The 27590-nt window shown below is 46.2% G+C and overlaps 1 protein-coding gene across 9 annotated transcripts in view; it reads left to right on the plus strand.

The window, feature by feature from the left end:
- CRHR2 (corticotropin releasing hormone receptor 2) overlaps positions 1 to 27590 on the plus strand; it is a 244887-nt gene that overhangs the window by 146396 nt on the left and 70901 nt on the right. For 4 of the 9 annotated variants that reach the window (XM_039524632.1, XM_039524635.1, XM_039524634.1 and 1 more), the window contains 4 exons: positions 1551 to 1657; positions 21341 to 21382; positions 22966 to 23083; positions 25471 to 25624. In XM_039524632.1, coding sequence (XP_039380566.1) covers positions 1551 to 1657; positions 21341 to 21382; positions 22966 to 23083; positions 25471 to 25624 — 421 coding nt within the window. The remainder of the gene's footprint in view (positions 1 to 1550; positions 1658 to 21340; positions 21383 to 22965; positions 23084 to 25470; positions 25625 to 27590) is intronic. The other 5 variants (XM_039524638.1, XM_039524637.1, XM_039524640.1 and 2 more) reach the window with 2 other exon arrangements.

Here is a 27590-nt window from a genome sequence, read left to right on the forward strand (position 1 = left end):
TTTCTGTTCTTTCTCAGGGCTATTCAGAAATGGGCAGATGAGGATGAGAGTTTAGGGGATTTCAGAATGCACTTAACTCCCCCTCCACATATAACTTAGTTCTCTCAAAGGACAGCATATTATGCTGTCTGCTGAAGACTTAGGTAGATTTGATCATGAAAATGTTGCCTGCGGGGCAGTCTTTCTAGGGAGCTGCTGAAGGGGGGCAGGTGTTTCATTTTTCAGTACTGAGAAAGCTATTTACATCAGCTGCTGGAAAAATCATTCCTCAAAATCTTATGTGATGACAAAGGATTTTTCAACTGAAATAAGAATTTTTGATGGAAATTTTCATTTTGGCCTAAGGGAGTTTTGATGGGAAACTGAAATTGTTGGGTTTTGACAACCCAAAAAAAATTGCTTTTCATTTTCTGAAGCTTCCTCTCCCTTTCTCTTTTTTTTTTTTAATTTTGCCTTCCAGTGGGACCAAGTGTGGGGAGGGAAAAATGATAGAAAGGGGGGAGAAACTGAAAATTTTCCATTTAGTCAAAAAACGTATAAATTCAAAGAAAAATTGGAACAAAAAGAAAATGTTTCTCTTTATTTTAAGATTTTTCAATGGAAAATCCTTGCTGGCTTTCTACCAGTGCTAGTGTTCATTTTAATACTGCATTCCTACCACCCACTAGCATGAAGTATGGGCTGCTTCTTTCTGACTGCAGCTCACAGACAGGCAATCTTTTACATATTTGTTGTAAAAATTAATCAGTTAACCACAAAACTAATCCCATTGATTTCAATGGGTGTATTCATGTGCTTAAAACTAGACCTGTGTCTGCAGGATCAGGGCCTAGCTGATTTATTTTTACAATACCCTGTGGCAGAGAGAAATGTACATGAAAGTTTGCCACCGAGCAATCACTGTCAAAAATGGGTTTAGAATTTGGGGGGTCCCGGTCCTGTGCTCAGATCACCAGATTCCAGCTCTTTCAAATCTTTATGAATTCAAATACGAGTTTGAAGGATCAAGCCCTTAGTTTGCAAAGTGCTTCAATGACACAGAATATTATTTATTATTTATTTTCATGAGAAAACTTTAACCATTAGAGATAATATAAGGGAAACCAGCCTGACCTTAACACTGGCTACTGAATAAATAATATCTGGACAGCTAACAAAGAAAATAAATTTTGCCATCTCGTTTCCTGTCGGAATCATGAGAAGTTTGTCTTTCCAGAGTGTCCCGTGCCTTTGACACCATGGCTGGCTTTAAGGTGTGAAGATGTAAGCCAGGTAATACTGAAGCCTATTGAAATTCCACAGAAAAGTTCTGTTTGGCCAGATCTGTATGGAAAAAAATCCAAACTGAAACATACGTTGTGGTTAGAACTGCTTGTTTATGTCCGGACAATATGCTTGGCTAATCCATAAACTGTAGCCCTTGGGTCATTATAATAACATCATCTTAAAATCAAGAAAAGTAATTATAGTTTCCTAAACTGATTAACTGTTCCTTAATGTCGGTGCCCCGAGACTCTGCTGATTTAATCATGTTATCTCTTTGCCTCCAGAGGAAGTATGCACTCCATTACAAGATTGCTCTCATCATAAACTACCTGGGGCACTGTATATCTATAGGAGCGCTTATTGTTGCCTTTATGCTTTTCTTGTGCTTGAGGTGAGTAATCTATTCATATTCGGTTAATTTTCTTGGGTGTGTGACGATTTCATGTTACTCAGTCCCTGTGATAACATCCTCCGGATTGTGTATGGTGTTGGAAAACTGTATAGATCTAATTCTTCTCACTGTGTATGGCGTTTCCACTGATTAGTGTACATATAATATATCCGTGATGTGCTGCTGCTCTGAGGGCTAAGAGCCCTATTTGTATTCAGAAGTAAAACTGAATGATTTAATGCTACAGCAGAGAACCTGTGAATGCAAAGAGCACTTGATAAGGGAAGGATACGTGAGCTGGTATTTGAGTGGGTCAGCTTGCAAATTGCTATGCAAATACATGGAAATGAGGCATGTTACATGCTAGCTGATGAGTGAGTGCCTGATCCAAAGCGCACTCGGGTCATTGGGAGTCTTTCCTTTGACTCCAGTGGGTTTCGGATCAGTTTTACCTGTTCCATCGCCCCCATTAGAATGGATGAAAACTCGCTAAGTGTTTGGGATTGTCACCCCCCAGTGACCAGCCTGCAAAGAATAAACCCTGATCCTAATTGAAGCTTCCCTGGCTCTTGCACTGGCTCTCAGAGGAAGCACTATATATTGGCGTTTGACAGAGAGACGCAGGAGCCTGCCCGTGAGAAGGAAGGGAGCCCCGCACTCAGGGTCCTGGGACTGGACTAAATCTCTGTTTTGGTCACATGTGTTGTTCTTTGACGAAAACCCTTGCTGGCACCACCCGTGTTAATTTCTGTTAAGTCCCTCCACCAGCCTAGCCAGCGTTCTGAATGGGTGTGTGCATAATCATCTGCACGCAGTCAGGAGCTGCATGTACGGACTGGGTGTGAGCCAATGAAGTCAGTGGAGTCTTTCCATTGACTTCAGTGGATCAAGCCCATTGTGGCAACTATTGACCTCCTCCACCTTTTACAGTGCTCAGAAATGATCCTTCTCCCATTGAAATCCTTAGGAGTTCACCTAAATAGGAACTGTGCATAAACTGAATAAGGACCTTCAGATTTCTCTTCTGTGTAGGTTCTTACACTACCATCATCACTGGGCAGCCAGGGCCCAGGACTAAGGGGAGGTGAATCACTGAAACCAGATATGAGCTCTCCTCTATGTTGGGAGCAGAAGTTACCACTGGGAGAGCAAGGCCTGGGGAGAGGATATGGGACTGCTGGGAGAACCACTGGTTAATTTTACATCATTGACTGTTTTCAACTGGGAGCCATAGTTGTGTGTGGCTTTTGTAGGGATTACATGATGGCAATGAAGGGTGTTTTTCATGAAGATGGCATGAGTTAACATTGCTGCAGAATTTGGCCCATCATGCTGCGGCGCCTACTCGAAATCCTGCTCTTGGGCCACCCTACAAAGAGTAATGAATTTATCAACAACTGACCCATCATCTCCTCTTTCCCCCCACCAATTCTTTCATGGAACATCAATAATAGAATAGTGGAAGAAAAAACATTATCGTCCAATATATCTAAAGCTCTCCAAGAAGGGATCTGACATTTTAATCTTCCAGACTCTTTACTGTCTCTATATCATTAATCACCATAATGTCTGGGCACCTTGGTTAATTTATATCTAATAAAAGATGCAAATAATTCATTTTAACTACATTCCCTCTCTGAATCTAAATCTTTTAAAAATGCCTAAGTAAATAAGGAAGCCGCAATTAGATAATTCTTCATAAATGTATAATTTGCCTAGCTTCTAATATAGAAGTAACTTAGTTGCTCTCTTCTAAATTAGTTTTTTGCCTTGTAAACTTTGAGCCTTAAGCCCAGCAGTCAACTTCAGAGTTTTGTATTAAAAATGATTGCAGTATTTTAGTGGTTTCTGTTCTAGATAGACTCATATCCCATGTTCATCACTGTAGAACTGAGCTAAGAGGTGAAAACATTATCTAAAAGTTGTATCTGCTGCCTTTATAGATGCCATGAATTAATATATTACCTAATACTAACGTGTTTTAAAATGATCATCTGCTCTACCATGCCAAATGACACATCTGGGTCATTTTAGTATCAAAAGTCCCTACGAATATTGCACTGGATCCTTGGCTGGTGTAAATCAGCATAAGCTCCATTGATCTCAGCAGAGCTGCCCTCGCAGCAGCTGAGGATCGGGTCCATTGGCCGTGGTCCAGATTCCCATTGCGCGGTTCTTCTTTTTTTTTTTACCCAAAAAATATTTCACACATTTTTCCCTAAAAATGTATTCTACAAGAAAAACAGCGGTGGCTTTTTTCTATTTTTTTTGTTGTTGTTTTTTATTCTGGATGTGTGAGGACATTGATTAAATAGCAAAAAATAAGGGAATTCAGAATATTCTCTCATAAAACAAGCAGGACTAAATGCTACAAGCAGTAGTAGAACCATCCCCCAGAACCAGACCTGTTCATTTCTAGCTGTCTTCCTCTTCTCCCCTTCCCCCCACAACCCCATGTCCTTAGCTCTGTGACATGCCTGCTCCCAAGCCACAGTTGCCATGGAAGGAAAGCTCCAATGGATGGGGAATATGCTGTGGAGCTGCTGCTCCATCTTCTCACCCCCAGTCTGTCAGCTTTTCCTTTTGCTCTGGCAGGGCAGGTAGAAGGGAGCATCAGGCCCAAAGCCAGTAGTGACTTACAAGTCATTACCACCTGATGACTCTTTAATGGCCTGTGTGAAATAGGGCTGTGGGCTATCAGGTGAGTACCAGTGAACCAGATGTCCCTATCAGAGAAGCCAATGCTCTAATCTAACGGACAAAGAGGTTAAACTACCGTCTCATTCCTTAAGGTGGTCCCTCAAGGTCCAGGCTGAGGCAGTGCCAGGTAAACCTGTGCTGTTTTAGGGGCAGAGCAGCGGACCGCCTTCCCTGGTGCTGCCAGCCTGACATGTGTTCATGAGGAATAATAGCCATTTAAAAGAAGCAGTGGGCTCTCCCTGCAGGGGCCAGGTGCATTTGTTCCATGGTGCTTGTCTTCTGCAGTGTGCTTTGGAGTCTTACTCAGTGCCGATTGCGTGGTGCCTTGCTACCATGTTAACTTGAGGGCTGCATATTCTAGGCACAGACATTAAAGGCTTAAGTCATCCCTTTGCAGACACAGATCCTACCCACACATAACCAAGTGCGCCTCCTCCTGCACCCCAACCCCCTGCTCCAGCCCAGAGCCCCTCCTGCACCCAAACATCCGCCCGGAACCCACACCCTGCAATCCCCCTCATACTCCAACTCACTGCCCCTGCCCTGAGCCCCCTCCTGCACCCCAAATCCCGCATCCCCGGCCCCACCCCAGAGCCCACACCTCCTCCTACACTCCGAACCCCTCAGCCCCAGTCCAGAGCACCCCAAATCCCTCATCTCTGGTCCCAGCCAGAGCCCTCACCACCCTGTACTCCAACCCCCTGCCCCAGCCTGGAGCCCTCTCCTGCACCCTGAACCCCTCATTTCTGGCCCAGCCCAGAGCCCATACCCCCCTCCCCACCCCAACCCAACCCAACCCCACCCCCTGCCCCAGCACGGTGAAAGTGAGTGAGGGTTGGGGAGAGCCAGCGATGGAGGCAGGGGGGGATGCAGCGAGCAGGGGATGGGACCTCGGAGAAGTGGCAGAGCCTCGGAGAAGGCCAGGGCAGAGGTGTTCAGTTTTGTGCGATTAGAAAGTTGGTAACTCTATGAGAGCAGCAGCTGCCCAGGTAGCCAGGAGCTGCAGAGAAGCTGAAGCAGCAGCCATGTGGCGAGCTGGGAGCTGGAGAGAAGCTGAATTCGAAGCAGAATGCCCAGGAACCATGTGCAGAGCTGCGTCTGGACCAGGCTGTGACTGGGTGCAAGTCTGTGTGGGGGAGCAGCAGTGGCTGCGCAAGGAGCCAGTGAGGAGAGGCCCCAATGAGAGAGACTAACTGAGCCTGGCTTAGAAACCCGCAAGCTCCTTTTTGTTTGTCTAGAGACTGGACTGGAGCGAGCATCTCAGGCACTAGGCCTGAAAAGTCCCGTCTCCACTAGACTGCCCTTCCCTTTCCTACCAACGCTGGTAAAGGACCCTTTCCCTTAGCCATGTGGCTGAGTGGTTTTTGGGACCCAGCAGGGCTAGCACCTGGTAGTACACCTGACATGTGATTGGCACCCTGGGGGTGGGGGTTTGGCAATCATTAACTCCCTTGTAAAATGCTTTCCTTCCTGTAAGACAAGGATGCTGTGACAGCTTGCAGCTAGACAGCTGTCAATGACCGTTATTAGCACTGACCAACCCCATTGCCATAATCACTGAGACCCGGCAGCCGGGAACCAATGTTGTTATAACTTTTGCTCTGGGGAACGCCTGCATCCTTGCTGTGCCAGGAGTGGATGGTAAAACTCTGTGAATTTTAAGAACTCTAGGTGGAAAAGGGAAAATGTGAGCTCGTGTTTGAATGAGTCAGGCTACAGGTTTTTACATGAAAATGGGGAAAGTCTTAACGCACTCGTTGCTGTATACGTGCAGCCTTGCAGCATTATCATGAGAATTGATCAGCCCAGGCACAAAAATCTTCTTGAGACCACCCTTAATGCCGTGGTGGTGACTGGCGGGAGGGAGGAGGTTTTGCTTGCCTGACAAAGTTGCTGACCTTTACAAGGCTGGTGTAAGCATGGCCAAGCTGTCCAGGGGTTGGAATAAGATGCTCTAAGTGTTTGTAGAGCTGGTCTCATTTTTTCTAACTTTCACATTTTTGCCTTTTTTTTTTTCAAAATATTTCAAATGTTTTTCATAAAAAACATTTGCTGTTTTTCAACCAGCTCTAAGTGTTGGTGGGTACTTCTGCACTACAATAAAAGACCCACGGCGTGGCTCCGGCTGGGCCGGTTACTGGGCTCGGGCTGCAGAAATAAAAATTGCAGCGTAGACATTTGGGCTCGGGCTGCTGCCTGGGCTCTGAAACCCCGTGAGGGGACTAACCAAGATTCCCCTTTTGCTTCTCTGATAAGAGCCTGTGTTTTTGGAAGCAGAAGGGCCCGCTCTCCATTCCCCCAAGTCACAGGAGTCCCTTTGACTGTCTTGATCCGTAGGCTGCTGAGAAAACTGCCAGCTGATGCAGTATCGCTGGTAAGGAGGAAAGAGATGATTGAGTGGCATACAGAAACCAGTCAAGGGAGAGGCAGTGCATCCCTGCAGAGATGGCTTAATAACATGGAGTACTAGGACATTGCATTAACAAATACTGAACCCTGGGGAATTTACCAAATTGCGCAGAGACCTTGCGGAATTAATAGTGACTGAGACTTAAAAGTTCGTCACATTTGATGTGATCATAGCAATATAGGCTCAGACATTTACGCATCTGAATATACCTTTCTGTACAGCAGCACTCACACTTGCAAGGGAAAAGAGCAATTCCCTGTGATGAATGCAATGTAGCAGGTGTGTGCATTATGCCATTCTCTCGCTAACCTCATTTAATCCACTTCTGCCTGCCTGTTATCCTAGCAGGGCGTGAAAAATGAAAAATGCCCTTAAATGGTGACTTAAACAAGTGGCGTATTTGAGACTCTATTGCAAAAGCTGGCGGTGCCAAGACGTGTTAAAAAGATGCTCGGGGACAGACTGAAGCTGAGCACTCAGTTTGTAGGTTTAAGGATGCAGAATTCGGCACCGTCCATTATGTGTTTCTGTTGAAGGTTCCCCTCCTGCTGCAAGACTGAAGGAAAGAGCTCTGCAAAGAAACGCTACCTAATTAGATACTAGAGAGGCATTGTTACAACCTTTTGTGTTAGGGAACAAAAGGGCTGAAGCTCCTCTAGTACATCAGATGCAGTATGGACTAGGCGCAAGGGCACTGGTCTGGGAAACCTGAATACTAGTCCTTGCTCTGCCACATACCTACTCTGCGACCTTGGGCATCTCGCTGTCTTCCTCTTTCCCCTGCCATCCTTTGTCTGTCTAGACCAGGGGTGGGCAAACGTTTTGGCCGGAGGGCCACATCAGGGTTCCAAAACTGTATGGAGAGCCGGGTAGGGAAGGCTGTGCCTCCCCAAACAGCCTGGCCCCCGCCCCCTATCTGCCCCCTCCCACTTCCCGCCCCCTGACTGCCCCCCTCAGAATCCTCCACCCATCCAACCTCCCCTGCTCCTTGTCCCCTGACCGCCCCCTCCCGGGACCCCCGCCCCTAATCGCCCCCCCCAGGACCCCACCCCCTATCCAACTCCCCCTTCTGCCCCAACCCCTATCCACACCCCCGCCCCCTGACAGGGCCCCCGGGACTCCCCCGCCTATCCAACCCCCCCCCCCCCGTTCCCCATCCTCTGATCGCCCCTCCCAGAACCTCCGCCCCATCCAACCACCCCATGCTCCCTGTCCCCTGACTGCCCCCCAGGACACCCTGCCCCTTATCCAAACCCCCAACCCGGCGCCCCCCCCCCTTACCATGCCTCTCAGAGCAGCATGTCTGGCAGCTGTGCCACCCGGCTAGATCCCGCCACGCAGCGCCCCCACCAGCCCAGATCACTGGCGGCACAGTGAGCTGAGGCTGCGGTGGAGGGGGAACAGCATGGGAGGGGCTGGGGACTAGCCTCCCCAGCCAGGAGCTCAAGAGCCAGGCAGAACGGTCCAGCCCGTGGGCCATAGTTTGCCCACCTCTGCTCTAGACTGTGTATTTCTCAGGGCAGGAATTATGTACAGCACTTAACACAGTGGGGTTCCAATGAGACTTGGGGTATCTAGGTCCTACGGTAATACAAACCATTAACAGTGTATGGTATGTGGGGCTGTGTTAATGGACTACACGCTCATAATCCAAGTCTAAAACAAGGAGATTTTGGTTCAGCACTACTGGTATTAGCAGCATTGGGAGCCCTAGTGTAGATGAGGTGCCAGCCTTTTAAGCACCATATTGAATAGATCTGCTTTGTGCAAGATTAGATGACACATTTCCCAACATGCCAGAGGCCCGTCTACCCCAGCCCTCCCTCTGTTGCTAATACCCGTGGAGGTCAACTAGTCTTGGAAATGCTGGGAAAGTTTCTGAAATATTTCCCTATCATAGAGAGAGTCGAAATTTCAGTTTCTACCATGATAGTGGTAAGTGTAAATCAGCAGCTGTGAGCATCATTTACTTTACAAAAGACCCTAACATAAGGCAGTGGTTCTTTACCAGGGGTACGCATACCCCTGGGGGTATGCAGAGGTCTTCCATCAACTCATCTAGACATTTGCCTTGTTTTACACCGGGCTACATAAAAAGCACTAGTGAAGCCAGTACAAACAAAAATTTCATACAGACAATGACTTGTTTATGCTGCTCTGTATTTTCAGCATTGAAATGTAAATACAATATTTATATTCCAATAGACTGATTTTATAATGATATGGTACAAATGAGAACATCAGCAATTTTTCAGTAGTAGTGCGCTGTGACACTTTTGTATTTTTGTCTAAGCAAGTAGTTTTTAAGTGAGGTGAAACTTGGGGTACTCAAGACAAATCCCCGACTCCTGAAAGGGGTACAGTAGTTTGGGAAGGTTGAGAGCCAATGACATAAGGTATTTATGAAAAGAGCAACCAGAATGAATATTTTCAAACCTGGGTCTCTAAAATTAGACACTTAAGTAAAAAAGTCCTGATTTTTCCCCAGAAACGTTGAGCATTTGCAATTCTCATTGACCTCAGTGTCAATGCAGATGTTCAGTGTATGTGCGCACACAGTGTTCTATTTTATCTAATCTAATTTTAGGGTTTTGTCCTGCCGCCCATCACCATAGTATCTGGATGCCTTCCCAGTAAAATCAGGAGCAATTGCAAAGTCCCTGTTGGACTCTATAGCATCTCTGGCACGTCTCCCTTTATAGGGTAAAAAAAATAATCTACTTAAGGTATTAATTGCTTGTTTTATTTGCCTGATTTCTTTGTGGTAGTGTTTCAATTTTATTTTTCAGGGGGTGTTTGAGTCGCTGGCGTATCAGTGTGAAGAATTACTTTGTACAAATTTCTTCTGTAGTCCTTTAAAATTGTGCTATATTTTCAGTAGAAATCATAAGACAGATGATGACACATGCAAGAATTTTCTGGACGGGGTGTATATAAAAACATGAGATGTTATCATATAATTAGTGATATACGTAGTGAGAGCAAAAAAAACCATAATCTGTGCAATCACTGCTTAAGTATTAAATTAACTTTCTCTGATCCATTTCTGCATAGAACAAGGAGAGGATAATGAAGCAGTGCCATGTCATGCACTCAGATGCAACACATTAACTAAGCCATGGGACAAAATCGGCCTCGGTGTTAGCATACTGGATTTCCAGCTTGTCTATTCCAGCTTTATAAATCATGCTTTCTAAAAATATTTGGTAATGGATGCTCCCTGGACTGGTGACCACAGTGTACGGCAACAGTGCAATGTATTAGTTAAGTCTCTTGGAGTACATCCATTAGTGCTGCCTATATGACCCTGATACGTTAAAACTCCTTACACACTTTGTGATTACAAAAACTGAGACCCTGGAGAAGGTGTCAGGATTTTGCAGTTCCATAGATTCTGCTCAATAGAGTTACTTAGGCCATTTCAGGAGTGTTGGTTTGCTTTGAATAGATCGTGGCCCTGGTTCAGCACTGAACATAAGCGGCTGCTTGAGTCCTTCTCTATTCAGCAAACCACTTACAGGCACGCTGAAGTGCTTTGCTGAGTTGGGGACTGTGTTCCCAGGCTGGTTGCTCGGGTGGCGACGGTGAACGTGTTTTCTTAGCATTTCCCAGCGTAAAAATCCATCTGTTTGGGAATTGCTACTGGAGCCGTACTCCTCTGCTGGACTATGTATGACATGCCTAAACTATGGGGAAGATTTAAAGGCAATTTAACCCTTTAGTTTCCAGAAAGCAGAACCCCCTCAATGTATAGCCATCCCCAACGGTCTGTCCTGCTGGATTCCTCATTATTCACCATCCTTCACTGTCCTCCTGGCTGGTGGCACATAGCTTCTTCCTATTGCATCCATGGCCCTGTGCTCTCCAATTGGCTGGCACGGAGAGCCGGCAGCTCTTCTGGGTCTCCTTGTGTGCCTTCTTAGCTCCCGACCCATTCCTCCACACATGTTTCAGTGTTCCGGTTCCGTGCCTTCTTTCCTCCAGCCAGCTGCTGCTGTTCCTTCTTTCCCCCACTCCTCCTCCTCCTGCCAGAAATTGCCTCCCGACCTTCAGGCCAGGAAAATTCAAATCAAGAGCGAGGGGGGTTCATCTGGATAAGCATAAGCATGATAGTTACACAGCCACAATTTGAGACATTGGGAATCAGGAAAACCAGAAACTGAGCAGTGGATCAGACCACGAACTAAGCCAGCTTGATGTGAGAACTCTATACTATGGAACAAGGGCACGTGAAGGCATTTTCTGTCATGCACAGAGGACTGGAGCCTGTATTTTTATCAAATCCCTAGATTCTGCTCTTTTTAAAATCCCGTTTTTCTTCCCTTCCTTTCTTCGTGTGCATTTTATACTGTAGCTTTACTGAACTGTCCCACTATTTTGTAAGTTAATTTTCTTGTTTTGTTTCTTGCATGATTCTTTTTTTCACAAATATCCAGGAGAGAAAAATCTTCAATAAAGGTAACAACCTTGAAAGACTTAAATTCATGATCAAATAACCAAACAAAACCAAAGCCACCTAGGAGTCGGACCTGCTGGCTGCTTCTGGGGTGCCACAGGAAGCCTGCCTTAGCGCTGCAGCAGCGCTGCCGACCGGACTTTTAATGGCCTGGTCGGTGGTGCTGACCGGAGCCGCAGGGGTCCCATTTTGACCTGGAGTTCCGGTTGAAAACCGGCCCCCTGGTCACCCTGCATGGTGGCCACAGCAGCCGCTGCTCAGTGGCCCGGCTGCTGGCCACGGGGACCACCCGAGCAGTGTCTGGTGCCGCTGGCCATGCAGATGGCCTCAGCAGCAGCTGGCAGTGGTGCTGGCCCCGGGGGCCCCCCAGAGCAGGGGCACCCTAGAGGTCCCCCAGAGCAGCAGCCCCCTGGTTGCCCCCCTGAGCAGCGGTTTCCTGCCCCCCCCAGCTAAGATTTAATCAGTGGTGTTTACAGTAAAGGTCATGGAGAGGCCACGGGCTGTGAATTTTTGTTTGTTGTCCATGACTTGTCCATAATTTTACTAAAAGTACCCATGACTAAATCGTAGCCTTGAGCATAATATCTGGCTCTTAGATAGCACTTTTCATCAGTGGACCTCAAAGCACGGTCAGGATCATTAGCCCATTGTACAAATGGGGTAACTGAGGCACAGGGTGGGGGGTGAAGTGACTTCCATAAGCTCATCCAGCAGCAGAGCCAGGAATAGAACCCAGGCCCCCTGAAGCTTAGTTTGGGGCCTTGGCTATTAGGTCACACTGCTTCCCCGATATTCAAACATTGCACCAGCCTACTGGCAACCCTATAGCTGTCTCCTGCGTATTCCTCCTCCTTGTCCTTTCTTCCCCAGTGTCCTTGTCATGATCACTTCGGATTGTCAGATCACTAAAGCAAGGACTGCGGCTTGATTTGCTGTGTGCTGGCTTGTGATTTAGGCTTGCACATCTCTGGGAAAGTAAGTACCACTATACCAGTTTGCAGGCCACCTGCGCCTCGGTTCTGGATGTACCGTGTTCCTGCTCCCCAACAGCCCCTATGCTGGTGCAGGTGGCTGGGCGGGAGCGGGGAATGCGTCAACAGTTGCCCGCTTTCTCCATCGCAATATGCAGGACACCATAGCTGAACTGGTGCAGGGATGGCATAATTGAATGCTGGTATATTACTATTCTCCTATAGACACATACTTCCCCCCCTTAACCTCCAGGGCAAGGAGAAGGCAGGGAAGAAACTGGAGCTACCTCCCAGGGCTTCTCCTGGGGCAGGCCAGTTTCACATGTCATCTCCTGCTCAGGGCTGTACTCCTAAGTACAGTGCCACCCAGCCCTGCAATGCTCCGCACTATTGCTGACAATGAACATTTACAGTCATCGAGTGCTACAGTTGTTCTTCGTGCTTCATTATTTACACGGACATTTTGAAACTTGGAGTAATAGCGTGTGCGTCTTAACACGTGAACTGCAAAACAGCGACCACACTCGGCATGTGGAGATTGAGAATCAGCTAGAACGCAGAAGAAACGAGCTTCAGAAAAGGCAGCAGCGCTCAGCTGCCTGCCATAATCTGTTCGCTGGGAGTGGTTTAAAATACTGTAGCTATGAAATATGTTGCAACTAAACCTGAGCCTTGTTTATTATTCGTCTATTTACATATTAACCCTTGACGTAACTGGCTCCCTCTCCCTTCCTTCAGTACATTAAGCTCTAACCTGAGTAACTGGCCCATTTATTCTCCTGCAGTAGAGAAAGTATCCAGAATGAGCATCTGCAGAACTTCCCGCATGGCTCCCCTAACCTTCCATTTGGGAATATTTCTGCTCTCCTAGACAACTGTCACCAACACGACCATTTTCCTTTCAAACCACCCAGATGCTTTCGCCATCTGTAAGCTGTTAGGAGTACCAAAATACACAGCCCGATCCCAACATACGTCCCCTGGGGAAGCCCCAACGTACTTGAGGATGCCCGGACACAGGCTAAAGAAAGTAGTGGACTGAAACAGGTGTTGTGCCTGGGAAAGGGGTGGATTTAAAGGCAGCCTTCCCAATATGAGCCATTTATGGTGTGCCCGTTAGCTTTGCATAGCCTAGAAAAAGCAAAAGAGGCCAGAGTTCCATCTGTGAAGTGGCTTATTAAATATTGCTGAAGACTTCCACTAGCAGCTTGTAACATTCAGTGAACGCGAAAGTCCAGCAAAGCTCTGTTCGGTTTCTCCTGCCAAATTTTTCATGGCAGACTTTTCAACAGATTCTTTAATTGGACATCATTATTAATGGAACGGTACATGAATTAATAGGAGGCCACCAGGCGCCTTCAGTAAAGTCATTGTTTTCAATTAATTCCATGCAAATTATTCTATTAATTCAACTAGCTTTCTACATCATCGGCACATTAGTATGATTGCTAATTTTAATTATGTGTGTCCTCACTGAATCGGGCTCGTTTGAAAACAAGGGCTTCACAGGCTCCATATTAAAACCACAAATGTATGGATACAGTGATGGAAGGAATTAAAAGGATACGTTTGATACAAACATTATGATGTAAATCCTTTTTAGGGGTCTGATTCTGAGCCATTGAACTTAATGGGAGCTTTCCCACTGATTTCAACAGCTCCAGGATAAGCCTGTACAGAAATAGTATAGTCATTTTGCTCCCACCCCGTAGGGTATGCCAAGTAATGGTGGGTTTGCCAACTCTGGCTTCACTTTTTGCTCATAAAATTTAGGTCAGTTAGATGTCTTAAATGCCTGATTGTGGCTTTGCATCAGCCAGTCTGATACCCTGCCATCTACTTGCCTTGAAGATGGGCTGGAAGAATTTTGAGTACGTTATGCTGGTTAGCAGTTTTGTGAGCACTGAAAATGGAATCCTCGTTAGGGCACTCAGCACAGTGCAGGACATTGTAAATGTAACATAGATGGAAAACAAGGAATCCGGGTGGGAGCATAAAAAATAGGCAGGATTTTTTTTTTATGAAATAAAAAAAGCAGTTAGTATTTCAACAAAGAGGGAAATAATATATTATTGGGGCTAACATGAAACACATGCCTGCCTTCACCTCAGTCGCTTTGCCTTTATGGGTATGTGTTCGTAGCCAAAGCTGAGCACGGGCTAGTTTACCTGAGCAAGCTTGAGTCCAGCTAGCGTGGGTAACAATAGCAGAAGAACATAAGAGCAGCCATACTGGGTCAGACCAATGGTCCATCCAGCCCAGTATCCTGTCTTCAACAGTGGCCAATGCCAGGTGCCCCAGAGGGAATGAACAGAACAGGTAACCATCCAGTGATCCATCCCCTGGTGCTCATTCCCAGCTTCTGGCAAACAGAGGCTAAGGACACCATCCCTGCCCATCCTGGCTAATAGCCATTGATGGATCTATCCTCCATGAATGTATCTAGTTCTTTTTGAACCCTGTTAGTCTTGGCCTTCACAACATCCTCTGGCAAAGAGTTCCACAGGTTGACTGTGCATTGTGTGAAAAAATACTTCCTTTTGTTTCTTTTAAACCTGCTGCCTATTAATTTCATTTGGTGACCCCTAGTTCTTGTGTTATGAGAAGGAGTAAACAACACTTCCTTATTTTCTTTCTCCACGCCAGTCATGATTTTATAGACCTCTATCATATCCCCCTTAGTCTTCTTTTTTCCAAGCTGAAAAGTCCCAGTCTTATCTCTCCTCATATGGCAGATGCTCCATGCTCCTAATCATTTTTGTTGTCCTTTTCTGAACCTTTTCCAATTCCAGTATATCTTTTTTGAGATGGGGCCACCACATCTGCGCACAGTATTCAAGATGTGGGCGTACCAGGGATTTATATAGAGGCAATATGATATTTTCTGTCTTATATCTATCCTTTTCTTAATGATGCCCAACATTCTGTCTGCTTTTCTGACTGACGCTGAAAGTTGAGTGGATGTTTTCAGAGAACTATCCACAATGACTCCAAGATCTTTCTTGAGTGGTAACAACTAATTTAGACCCCCATCAATTTTATACGTATAGTTGGGATTATGTTTTCCAATGCACATTACTTTGCATTTATCAACATTGAATTTCATCTGCCATTTTGTTGCCCAGTCACCCAGTTTTGAGAGATCCTTTTGTAGCTCTTTGCAGTCTGCCTGGGACTTAACTATCTTGAGTAGTTTTGTATCATCTTCAATTTTTGCCACCTTACTGTTTATCCATCTTTCCAGATCATTTATGAATATGTTAAATAGAACTGTGCCCAGTACAGACTCCTGGGGACACCACTATTTACCTCTCTCCATTCTGAAAACTATTTATTCCTACCCTTTGTTTCCTATCTTTTAACTAGTTGGGGGGAAGGATAGCTCAGTAGTTTGCGCACTGGTCTGCTAAACCCAGGGTTGTGAGTTTAATCCTTGAGGGGGCCACTTAGGGATCTGGGGCAAAATCAGTACTTGGTCCTGCTAGTGAAGGCAGGGGGCTGGACTTTCCCAGTTCTAGGAGATTGGTATATCTCCTATCATTATTACCAGTTCATGAGAGGACCTTCCTTCTTATCCCATGACTGCTTACTTTGCTTAATAGCCTTTGGTGAGCAGTGGCAGCTCCAGGCCCCAACATGTGGGGGCAGGATAGCTTAGTGGTTTGAGCATTGGCCTGCTAAACCCAGGGTTGTGAGTTCAATCCTTGAGAAGGCCACCCAGGGATCTGGGGCAAAAATTGGTCCTGGTAGTGAAGGCAGGGGGCTGGACTTTCAAGGTCCCTTCCTGTTCTAGGAGGTTGGTATATCTCCAATTATTACCTATTACGCCAAGCGCATGCTTGGGGCAGGGAGAGCTCTGCCAGTCGCTGCGAGGGCAGCAGGCAGGCTGCCTTCAGCGGCATGCCTGTGGAGGGTCCGCTGGTCCTGCGGCTTCAGTGGACCTTCTGCAGGCACAGGAGGTCCGAAGCCATGGGATCAGCAGACCCTCCACAGGCAAGCCGCCAAAGGCAGCCTGCCTGCTGTGCTTGGGGCAGCAAAATCCCTAGAGCTGCCCCTGTTGGTGAGGGACCTTGTCAAAGGCTCTCTGAAAATCTAAATACACTATATCCACTGGATCCCCCAGGTCCACATGCTTGTTGACCCCCTCAAAGAATTCTAGTAGATTGGTGAGGCATGATTTCCCTTTACAAAGACCATGGTGACTATTCCCCAACAAATTATATTAATCTATGTGTCTGACAATTTTGTTCTTTACTATAGTTTCAACCAGTTTGCCCAATACTGAAGTCAGGCTACGGCCTGTAATTGCCGGGGTCACCTCTGGAGCCTTTTTTAAAAATTGGCATCACATTAGTTATCTTCCAGTCATTTGATGCAGAAGCTGATTTAAATGATGAGTTACAGACTACAATTAGTAATCCTCCAATTTCACATTTGAGTTCCTTCACAACTCTAGGGTGAATACCATCTGGTCCTGGTGATTTATCACTGTTTAGTTTATCAGTTTGTTCCAAAACCTCCTCTAATGACACCTCAATCTGGGACAGTTCCTCAGATTTGTCACCTAAAAAGAGTGGCTCAGGTTTGGGAATGTCCTTCACATCCTCAGCCTTGAAGACCGATGCGAAGAATTAATTTAGTTTCTCTGCAATGGCCTTAGCGTTCTTGAGTGCTCCTTTAGCATCTCTATCAGCCAGTGGCCTCACTGGTTCTTTAGCAGGCTTCCTGCTTCTGATGTACTTTAAATAAAATGGTTATTACTTTTTGAGTCTTTGGCTAACTGTTCTTCAAACTCTTTTTTTGGCCTTCCTTATTATATTTTTACACTTCATTTGCCAGAGTTTATGCTCCTTTCTATTTTCCTCACTAGGATTAACTTCCACTTTTTAAAAGATGCCTTTTTGCCTCTCACTGCTTCAGGGCAGGGCTGGGCTTCAGCGCGGGCTAGTGAGCCAAGCTCCATGGTGGGCTTGTGTTACCCGCTCTGCTCTAACATCGCTGCTCTTGTTACCTGGATACAAGTTAGCTTTGGTAGGTTAGCTGGTGCACAGCTTTTGCTGTGCAGACATACCCTGTGTTAAACCTCCTGCTTCAGGGCTGTGAGGAAGGTTTTGCTTCCTGCTAGCTAGGCACATGTGATGACTAGTGTTAGGGAACTTTTTCCTCCCTTGCCTTCAGATTTCTTCTCGGCGTAACATTGCCTGGAGCTGCCATCTTTCCGACTTGTTTGCAGTCACAGATTGAGGGCCCCGCATTGTCCATTTATGTGCTACTTTACCCTGCTCAGCTGAGAGTGCTGAGTGCCCTGCCAAATATGTGTGTTTCATTGGGGTAGCCCAGGGTTGGATTCTGTCTTCAGGCACATACCCGAGTAATGACGGGGTCATAAACTGCACCACACTGGGAGTAGCCTCAGCAGACAGCGTAACTAGAGCTGCATCTCTGAGTTGCAATTCATAGAATCATAGACTCATAGAACTGGAAGGGACCTCGAGAGGTCATCTAGTCCAGTCCCCTGCACTCATGGCAGGACTGAGTATTATCTAGACCATCCCTGACAGGTGTTTGTCCAACCTGCTCTTAAAAATTCCCAACGATGGAGATTCCACAACCTCCCTAGGTAATTTATTCTAGCGCTTAATCACCCTGACAGTTAAGAAGTTTTGCCTAATTTCCAACCTAAACCGCCCTTGCTGCAATTTAAGCCTGTTGCTTCTTGTCCTATCCTCAGAGGTTAAGAAAAACAATTTTTCTCCCTGCTCCTTGTAACAACCTTTTATGTTCTTGAAAACTGTTATCATGTCCCCGTCTCAATTTTCTTTTCTCCAGATTAAACAAACCCAATTTTTCCAATCTTCCCTCATAGGTCATGTTTTCTAGACCTTTAATCCTCCCCTGCTTCCTTCTGGATCCCAATGTGTTAGTGACTTACTGCTGTTCATCTCATCTCTGTTCATCTTGGGGTTGGGTGGGGAAAGGGGAGCCAAGGCTGTGTTCCTCCCCACCAAACTGTTCCTGGGGTGGGGGGAGTAAGCAGGCAAGTAGTGCCAGGGAGAGCCTCAGTCTGGGTAGCTTGTGTAGCATTGTAAGAGGGGTTCTTCTTCCCCCGCCTGGGCACGCCGTCCGAGTCACTGCTGTGAGCACAAAAGGATGGCTAGACTATGCTGCACTGCGAGGTTGGGGGACCACCGTGAGGCATGAGCACCTCAGTCTAAGTGCATGTAACTCTGTCCCTCAGGTGGCTCTTGCTCATATGAAATAAGATGACTCCTGCCACCAGCTAACAGAGTTCCTCCTTTAACACAGGTTGTAGAAGCTTGTGCCTTTGGTCCTGAGTTCTGTTCCCAGCCCTACTGGCGCTTGCAGCTGTACACTCTGAGCGTGCGGTGCGTACCATTGGCAGCAATGAGTAGGGGCCACACTGGGCACCCTGCTCCTGGCTTAGCCAGGCCGGCCCTCTGTCATGACCGGGGGGAATAGCAGGGCCAAAGTTGAGTGAGTGGTGATGCGATCTGGTTAAAGGGGGTCTCAGAGCTGTACTGCTCAGGATTAGCCCCACGGCTTCTGTGCACCAGGTAACAACACCACTCGCTGACCGTACATGCCTCTCTCCTCCCCCATCACAACAGATGGGCCGTGGGGCCAAACCACAGGGGGTGCACTGGGCAGTGGGGCAGCCAGAGTTGTTCTCCTCCCCGCTGCTGTGGGGCTGGCTCCTGCGTCAGGGCTCTCCCCCTGGGGCCTGTGCAGCCTCGCACTACTTTCTGCAGCCCGTGTGCCCTCTCAGGGATGGGGAGTGATGCTGCCCCAGGGCAGGCTGGGAGGGAAAGCGGGGGCTGAGGGCGATACAGACTCGGCAGGCTCTGGGGCCAGCAGCTGCAGTGGGAGTGTCTCCACAGGGTTGAGGGTACGTACCACGGGAACAATTTCTTAGGGTGACCCTGCCCACCCCACCATTCCGCTGAGCCTGGTGGACTGCTATGAAGTGGTTCTGCAATGTCACTTGTATCTGAGAGATTGACTTCATAGATTTGAGGCAAAAAGGACCTGGCTTCAGATCATCTGGTCTGATCCCTGCACATCGTCTATTATTACAATAGGCTTTTCCCAGCTCCTCAGTAGTCTCGATAGCTCTGCTGTGATGATAACTGAATTCCTGAGTCTGTGGATCACCTCCTTTCTGATTCCTACCGTTCATAGGACTGCGCAGCAGGGATATGTGAAGGGAGGGGAGTGCATCTAAACCTTTGACTTAATTATCCTTAACTAAGACAGAGCAGTAAAGGACATGGATATAAGGATGGAATTAGGCAGAAGCAATTTGTACCCTAGATCACTGGATTGTCCCTGCTGAAGGGAAAGGAGAGACATATTTGCACGCCGGGCTTCTGTAATTTTAAACTTGTGCTTCAGTTCCTTCCAGTGACAGGGTCGTACAGTTCCTATTCCAGCCACTGGCCTGTGGATACGTATCAAGGGTGGTAAACAGAGTAGAGAGGAACAACTGCATTAGCAGTTTGAAAGGGAGATTCCACGCTGACATAACGGTGGCAGCTTTCTTCTTAATCCTTATGTTAGGCCCCGGGGGTTAATTATGCATCAGCAAATCATAGCAGCGTGCTAACGATTCTGCAGCTGCAGCTGAGATGGCATTTCAGCGACAAGCCCCTGATCTCCTATTTCTTCCGAATCCTCCCTCTGACGCATCCACTGTCATCCTGAGAAGGGATTTCCTGTGTGCCGCTATCCTGATTTCCCATGTATCTGCAAGCTGAGCTAAATCCTGCACCACGGCCATTATTTACCCAACGTGTCGTGCTTCCTGTTGACACAGAAAGAGACTTCGCTTGCCATGGCGCTTTGATTTTTTTTCATGTCACTCATGCACAGGGTTTTGTGATCTACCATCTGTTGCTGGCTTAACCCATTTTGTCCCCTTGGAGTTCCTTCTTTCTTTTTAAAATTTAATTTTAATATCTTTAAACCCTTGTGCCGGGCTGCAGATGCTGTCCTCCATGTACAGGTCTGTGCAGGAACACCCTGGGTGGTGAGGAGGAATATCTCCCTGGCCCAGCCACCTTTTCCTTTGGGCCCAGCAGAAGAGGATACCTGACTAGGGAGGAGATGGTTGGGCAGGAGCAGGGCCAGAGGAAGTGTGGAACTCATTGCTACAGGAGCAGGGCCAGAGGAAGTGTGGAACTCATTGCTACAGGAGCAGGGCCAGAGGAAGTGTGGAACTCATTGCTACAGGAGCAGGGCCAGAGGAAGTGTGGAACTCATGACCGCAGGAGTTTTCTCATCCCTTTCTCATAGGAACGTGGAGGGGAAGGATGGTCGTGTGGTTAAGGCTTCCATGGGGGGCAGACTATCCCAAATCCTGCTTACTGCGGGTTTTGTTGCACCTTCCTCTGAAGCATGAAAGCATCTAGTGCCGGCTATTGGTAGAGCCATGGTGTTGGACTAGATGGGCCGGGGTCTGGTTGAGCCTGCTGGTTCTTGTGGGCTAGGCCTCAGGAGATCTGGGTTCAAGTCTTGGCTGTGCCCCAGATGTTTTAGGGCAGGTCATTTAATCACTGTGAGCCTTAGTTCCCCATATTTTAAACGGTGATGATAATAGTCCCTTTGGCAGTCTTGTCAGTTCAGTGGGGCAGGGGATTTCTCTCGTGTCTGTATATGGGGCCCTTCTCTCAGTTAGGCCCTCTAAGCGCTACTGTATTATAAATAACAGTCACATTCAGATGCAATTGCAGTAAATGAGAGCACCTGTTGCATGTATCTGGGACCAGAACTCCCTCTGTATTATTGTGTTTGACCTTACTTCATTAATTTTCTATTGTTCTGCCCTTCCGTCTCTATACAGTCTATTTATTCCCCTGATGCTTGCTACCTACTGCTAATTTGTCACTGTTATTTCTCATCTTTTTCTGCCCCTGGCTATGCACGTTGCATTGTCTTACCGCTCCTGTGACTTTCAATGGAGCAGTGTTTGGATTTTTAAAAACACCAGTGCTTCTGAACCTCTGGGGACAAACGTCATGCCTCCAATCAAGGAATAAAAATATTCAGCGCCCCAGGCTGTGTCTCGCATAAATATATTTTAAACGTCTGTGCTGCTTTTAAAAATGTTTCTCACTCTAAATACACAGCAGGTTCCGTAAAGATCCTAGCTGTGACGTCTCCAGCAGAATGTGAGTGTGCAACATATGCTACCAACACCCCATCCCCCCGAAATGCATTCTCAGTCTTGTTAAGGCCCAGCTGTTGCAAATTCTTGTGCACGTGCTCAACTTAAAGCATATGAGTGGCCCTTTTGACATCATTGGAGCTACTCAGCATGGATAAAGTTAGGCAGGATCAGGGCCTTAATCCAGCTCATGCACTCTTGATATTGTTTAGTTAGTTCATTATGATTTGTACTGGGCTAGCACCCAGGAAGCCCAGAGAAAGGATCAGAGATTCAGTACGCTATGCTCAAGGACCGTCTTTGCCCCAGAGACATTAGGGTCTGAAAGGCAGCAGGTGGACAGGCAGGTTGGGAGGATGAGTGAAGAGTTTACCAGAAAAAATGGAAGTCTTGGCACATTGTTTATCTTGTGTTCATGTGGGTGCTTTCTTTCTCTGTCTTCCCCACCATGCCACAATTCCAGGCATGCCCAGTCATGCTTTCTCTCTCTACAGACCTCTGCACCAACCTGTCATTCGGTACGCATCCTTTCTTAACAGGGTGTGTTTTGAAAACAGAGAGGGGTGAAATCTCACTATTTTATGTTTATGTGGTAGCGCCTGACAGCCCCAGTCGTGGGCCGGGACCTCTCTGTGCTAGGTGCTGTACAAACAGAACAAAGATATTCCCTGACCAGAAGAGCTTGCAATCTAAGTATAAGGGTATGTCTACACTTAAAGTCCTACAGCAACAAGTGCAACTGTAGCACTTTAGTGTAGACACTATGTATGTCACTGGGAGGGGTTCTTCAATCAGTGTAGGTAATCTAACAGACCAAGAGGTGGTAGCTAGGTCAATGGAAGAATTCTTCCATCAACCTCATACTGTCTACACTGGGGATTAGGTCAAAATAGCTGCATCTCTCAGGGGTGCGGATTTTTTCATATCCCGGCAACACATAGTTATGCCACTGTACGTTCCAGTTTAGACTAGCCCAGGGACAGTCAACAGGTGGATACAGGCTGGCAGACAGAAGAACAGAAGGAAAATGAGATGACACTGGTGAGCATTATGGGCAATGGTCTTAGCACCCCAGTTGTCTAACTACTGTCGGGTTTTTTGTTGTAGGCATCTTGGGAAAGGAGTTTTAAGGCGGAAATGAGGTGGCTTTGTGGATGGTTCTGGGGAGCTCCTCCCAAGCATGAGACACAGTATGGAGAAAGCACAAAGACGTTGGCTGATCAGAGGCAGGAATCAATGTTTCAGTAGCATGTGAGAAGGGATAGGTAGCTTGGGATAGGCTGTGGAGGGCCTCGAAAATAAAGGCAAGTAGCTTGTGTTTGTTCAACTGATTTTTTAATTTGTTTGAATTATTTCCATTGGTCAGCTATTCACACGGCTTTGCATTTTGTACTTCCCTCGGTAGTTTTCATATAGAATCATAGATATCTTGCACTGGAAGGGATCTCAAGAAGTCCATCCCCTAGCTGAGGCAGGATTAATGCACGTGTGCTACTGACACAGGCCACAACTTACCAAAGGCAAACAATGAAGATTTGCGGTGGGCATTGTATAATGACTCATATCTTTCCCCTCTTCCACCTTTAGGAGCATCAGATGCCTGAGAAACATTATCCACTGGAATCTGATCACCACGTTCATTCTAAGGAATGTGATGTGGTTCCTGCTTCAGATGATTGATCATAACATACATGAAAGCAATGAGGTATGTAATGTGGCTACAGTATCCACTTGTCATGGGCACACTGAATTATTTATTTAGATGTATAAAAATATTACAAAGGGTAGCATCCATATGCTCTCTGCACCCTTAAAATAACTTTAAAAAGATTGAGTGCATAAGCAATATGTGTTGATTAGATAAATATTCATATCTTTTCACTGTTGGCTACCTTGCATATTCAGTAACTTCATATAGTGCATTATGCTCTAAGGGAATGTAATACAATCTAGTGCATTGAAAACAGATTACGGAGAGCAGTATACCCTGACTATCTGTCCATCTCATTATATAGAAACATTGATGCCTCTAATGAATAAAGTGGTTTTGTATTTACGCCTGTGTCTTTAGCAAATTATCTGATACTCTGGCTCATGCAAAAATCTGCATTAAATTCAAGTATCAGGGGGTAGCCGTGTTAGTCTGTATCCACAAAAACAACAAGGAGTCTGGTGGCACCTTAAAGACTAACAGATTTATTTGGGCATAAGCTTTCCTGTGTAAAAAACCCACTTCTTCAGGTGCCCCCACATCTGAAGAAGTAGGTTTTTTTTCCCACAAAAGCTTATGCCCAAATAAATCTGTTAGTCTTTAAGGTGCCACCGGACTCCCTGTTGCATTAAATTCAGACATTGTCATGTCAGTAAGTGATGTGACATTTATCAGCTTGGTCATTCAGGGCCTGATTCACCTCTTGTGACTGACTTTGAGAAGGACTTTACCCATTGGAATCACTGGGACGATTGCAGAGTTAGGAGTCATTCAACGTGAACAAGAGTAGGAGTATTGGGCCTTTGAATAATAATAATAATACATAGCTGTTTTATGGGGATTTTCATCAATACATCTCAAAGTGTTTTATAAAGGAGGTCAGTATCATTCTCCCCAGGTTACAGTAAGGCTTGGAATACTGGAAAAGTTCCAGAAGCCTGGAAGAAAGATAATGTGCCAATATTTAAAAAGAGTAAACAGGATAACCCAGGAAATTATAGGCTTGTCAGTCTGTTGCTAGATGGTGATCCCGGGCAAGATAATGGAGCAGCTGATATGAGAGTCGATTAATATACAAAGAAATGAGGGCAATATTATTGATGCCAGTCAACATATTTTTGATGAAACTAAACATTTAGTTGATAAAGATAACAGTGTTGGTGTAATATACTTAGACTGCTGTAAGGCATTTGACTGGATACTTCTGATAGTTTGATTTAAAAAACTAGAAAGATAAAATGAACATGGCATACATTAAATGGATTAAAAACTAGCTAAATGATAGGCCTGAAAACATAATTGTAAATGGGGAATCATTATCAAACAGGTATATCTCTAGTGGGGATCAGTTCTTGGCTCTGTGCCATTTAAAAAAATTATGAATGATTTGGAAGAAAACATAAAATAAAGTTTGCAGATGACATACAAATTGGGGGAAGTGGTAAATAATGAGGAGGACTGGTCACTGATCTGGATCACTTGATAAGCTGGGCTCCAGCAAACAATGTGTTTTAATATAGGTGAATATACACATCTTGGAAGAAAGAATGCAGGCCATACTTACAGGATGAGGGACTCTATCTTGGGAAGCAGTGACAGTGAAAAAGTTCTGGGAGTCGTGGTGGATAATCAGCGGAACATGAGCTCCCAGTGTGATGCTGTGGCCAAAAGGGCAAATGCAGCCCTTGGATTCATAAAGAGGGGGATATCGAGTAGGAGTAGAGAGGTTATTTTACCTCTGTATTTGGCACTGGTGGGAGCACTGCTGGAATCCTGTGTGCAGTTTTGGGACCCACAAACCAAGAAGGATGTTGATAAATTGGAGACCGTCCAAAGAAGAGACACACAAATGATTAAAGGATTAGAAAACATGCCTTTATAGTAATAAACCCAAACAGCTCAATCTATTTAATTTAACAAAGAGGGTTAAAGGGTGAGTTGATTACAGTGTATAACTCCAACATGGGGAACAAATATTTAATAATAAGCTCTTCAATCTAGCAGAGAAAGGTATCATACAATCCAATGGCTGGAAGTTAAAGTGAGACAAATTCAGGTTGGAACTACGATGTACATTTTTTATGTTGAGAGTAATTGACCATTGGAACAATTTACAAACAGTTGTGGTGGATTCTCCATCACAGACAATTTTAAAATCAAGATTAGATGTTTTTCTAAAAGATCTGCTCTAGGAATTATTTTGGGGTCGTTCTCTGAGCTGTGTTAGACAGGAGGTCAGACTCGGTGATCACAATGGTCCCTTCTGGTTTTGGAATCTGAGTTTTGACTTCATGGGAGTAGAATTAGTCCAATGCTGAGTGATTTAGAAACAACAACGAATCACCCAGGGTTTAAAATGCACTTGTATATTTGTGTTCCAGCCCTGGTGTCGGTGTATTACAACGATCTACAATTATTTTATGGTGACCAACTTCTTCTGGATGTTCGTGGAAGGCTGCTATTTACACACTGCGATTGTGATGACTTACTCCACAGATAAGCTGAGGAAATGGGTCTTCCTCTTCATAGGATGGTGTAAGTGCCGTCTGCTTTACAACTCCTGTATTATAGGACAGTCAGCGTTAAAGAAGCGATATAACCAAGATTGACAAAAAAAGAAATCCGGAGAAGTGATCTTTTTGTCATTCAAATCTCACCCCATTTAACAAAGGCAAATATCAGAGCAGGCTGAGTTAAATGTTGATATTTAAATATACTTTAATGACACAGCTCAACGCAGGCCAATGAGTGAAAGGTTATGGCTGAGGGCTGCGTCTTTCACTCGGATCATTGTGATTTTATTCCCAGCCGTGGCTGGGGTTAAGGCAGGAGCGTCAGGTGCTGTGTGCATGACTCAGCAGTTTCAGGGGGCAGCAGTTCACAGTGGTGTTGATCAACCGTCCCTAAATTGTCTGTATTTGTTTAACACCACAGTGCGCTCAGCATAGCGGGAAACAGGAGACATTGTCCCTGGCCTTACAGGCCCTTCCAGCCTTAAAGCAGACAAAACAAATCAGACACAAGGAAAAACATTTCAGCATGGAGTTAATTGGGCTGCTTTCCATGCAGGAACAATGTTGCAGCGGCATTTGAGGTCACTAGGGGCTAGATTGTCTTCCTAAAACACAGCCTTTAATAAAGGGTGGCATGTGCCTGTGCAACCCCAGGAGAGGCACTGGCTATGCAACCCCAGGAGAGGCATGGGGAAGGAAATGTGGCTCCTAGCTTGTTCTCAGGAATTCGTAATCTACAGGTGTCCTAATTAAATTACTACCCCCAGCTCAGCTCTGTTGGCCGGAGCATGAGGTGGCCTGGACACTGCCAATCCTCCTACCCCACCCCACCTCTGAGCAAACAGTGCCCTGACCCCTTTGTGGCTGCATCACAGGTCCAAGTAGCTTGCCTGGTCCATGACTCTAGTCCTGAGACATCTAGGTCTCTGACTGAGCACGCCCTTCCTCTCGCCCTTTTAGATCATTTCCTGTGCCCGTCACTCTGCCCTACTTTCTCCGCCTCTGACAAATCTCACGTCCAGTTCTCTGATCTCCATCGAGGCTTTGGCCAGGAATTGCCAAAGGTCCTTATTCAGCAACAAGGGCATGGACACTTCCATCCCATCCCATCCCCGTGAGAACGGAAAGCCCGATGTCTTCTTGAGTCACTGAACAAGGAGAATGTGTCTTCTCAGGAGGCCAGGGCAGATCCCCAGAGTCACAGCCCAAAGTATACTTGATCTTTACGTGTGCACCTTAATCCTATCCCTGCTGGCCTCCACTGCAGAGGCTACGCCACGATGTCTCTCTACAGTGGCCATAGTCTACTGAAATGTCAGCATTTTGAAGGTCAATGCGCAGCTATATACCTCAGTTCAGCAAAGCTTATGTACCTGAATCCCATTGACTTCAATGGGAATTAAGGCCATGCTTCACCTTGGAAAGGCTGACCTGCAGTGCAGTGCAATGCTGACCAGGTAGCCAGCACACTGGGTGGCCCTGGAGATGCCTTTTGGCCTGATTTACCAGGGATGTTTGACAGCACTGTGAGAGGCCCATCTGAAAGCAATGTACAAATCGGGCTGGAAAACTTTCCTGATTCTACTCTCCCTTACACGGGTGTGACTCCAGAGTTCACTCTCCGAAATCTCAGGGGGCACAGACACATGAGGCAGGTGTGAGTAAGAGGAGTGTTGGTCTCAGCATGACATTACTGTGTTCCAGCCATGTTACTCAGTTGCTCCCACTAAGTTCAGCTGAGGATAAGAAGGGTCACAAATCAGCTGCTTGCTCCTCTGATATTGCAGCTGTTTTTGTCTCCTCCCTGTCCTGCATAGGTCAGAGGAGCTGCAGAGCTGCTGTAAACTGTGCCAGCTCCTCCAAGAATCTTTCCTGGAAGCAAGGGGTCACTGGAGCACAAGATGCTTCAGCTACATTCCTTTTTCCCTGGGAACCTGCCTAGGGAGGGGAGCGGTACAGAGCTGACTACACTGACTCTACGCCCCCTT

The sequence above is a fragment of the Mauremys reevesii genome, linkage group 2, assembly GCF_016161935.1.
Source record: "Mauremys reevesii isolate NIE-2019 linkage group 2, ASM1616193v1, whole genome shotgun sequence".
NCBI lineage: Eukaryota > Metazoa > Chordata > Testudines > Geoemydidae > Mauremys > Mauremys reevesii.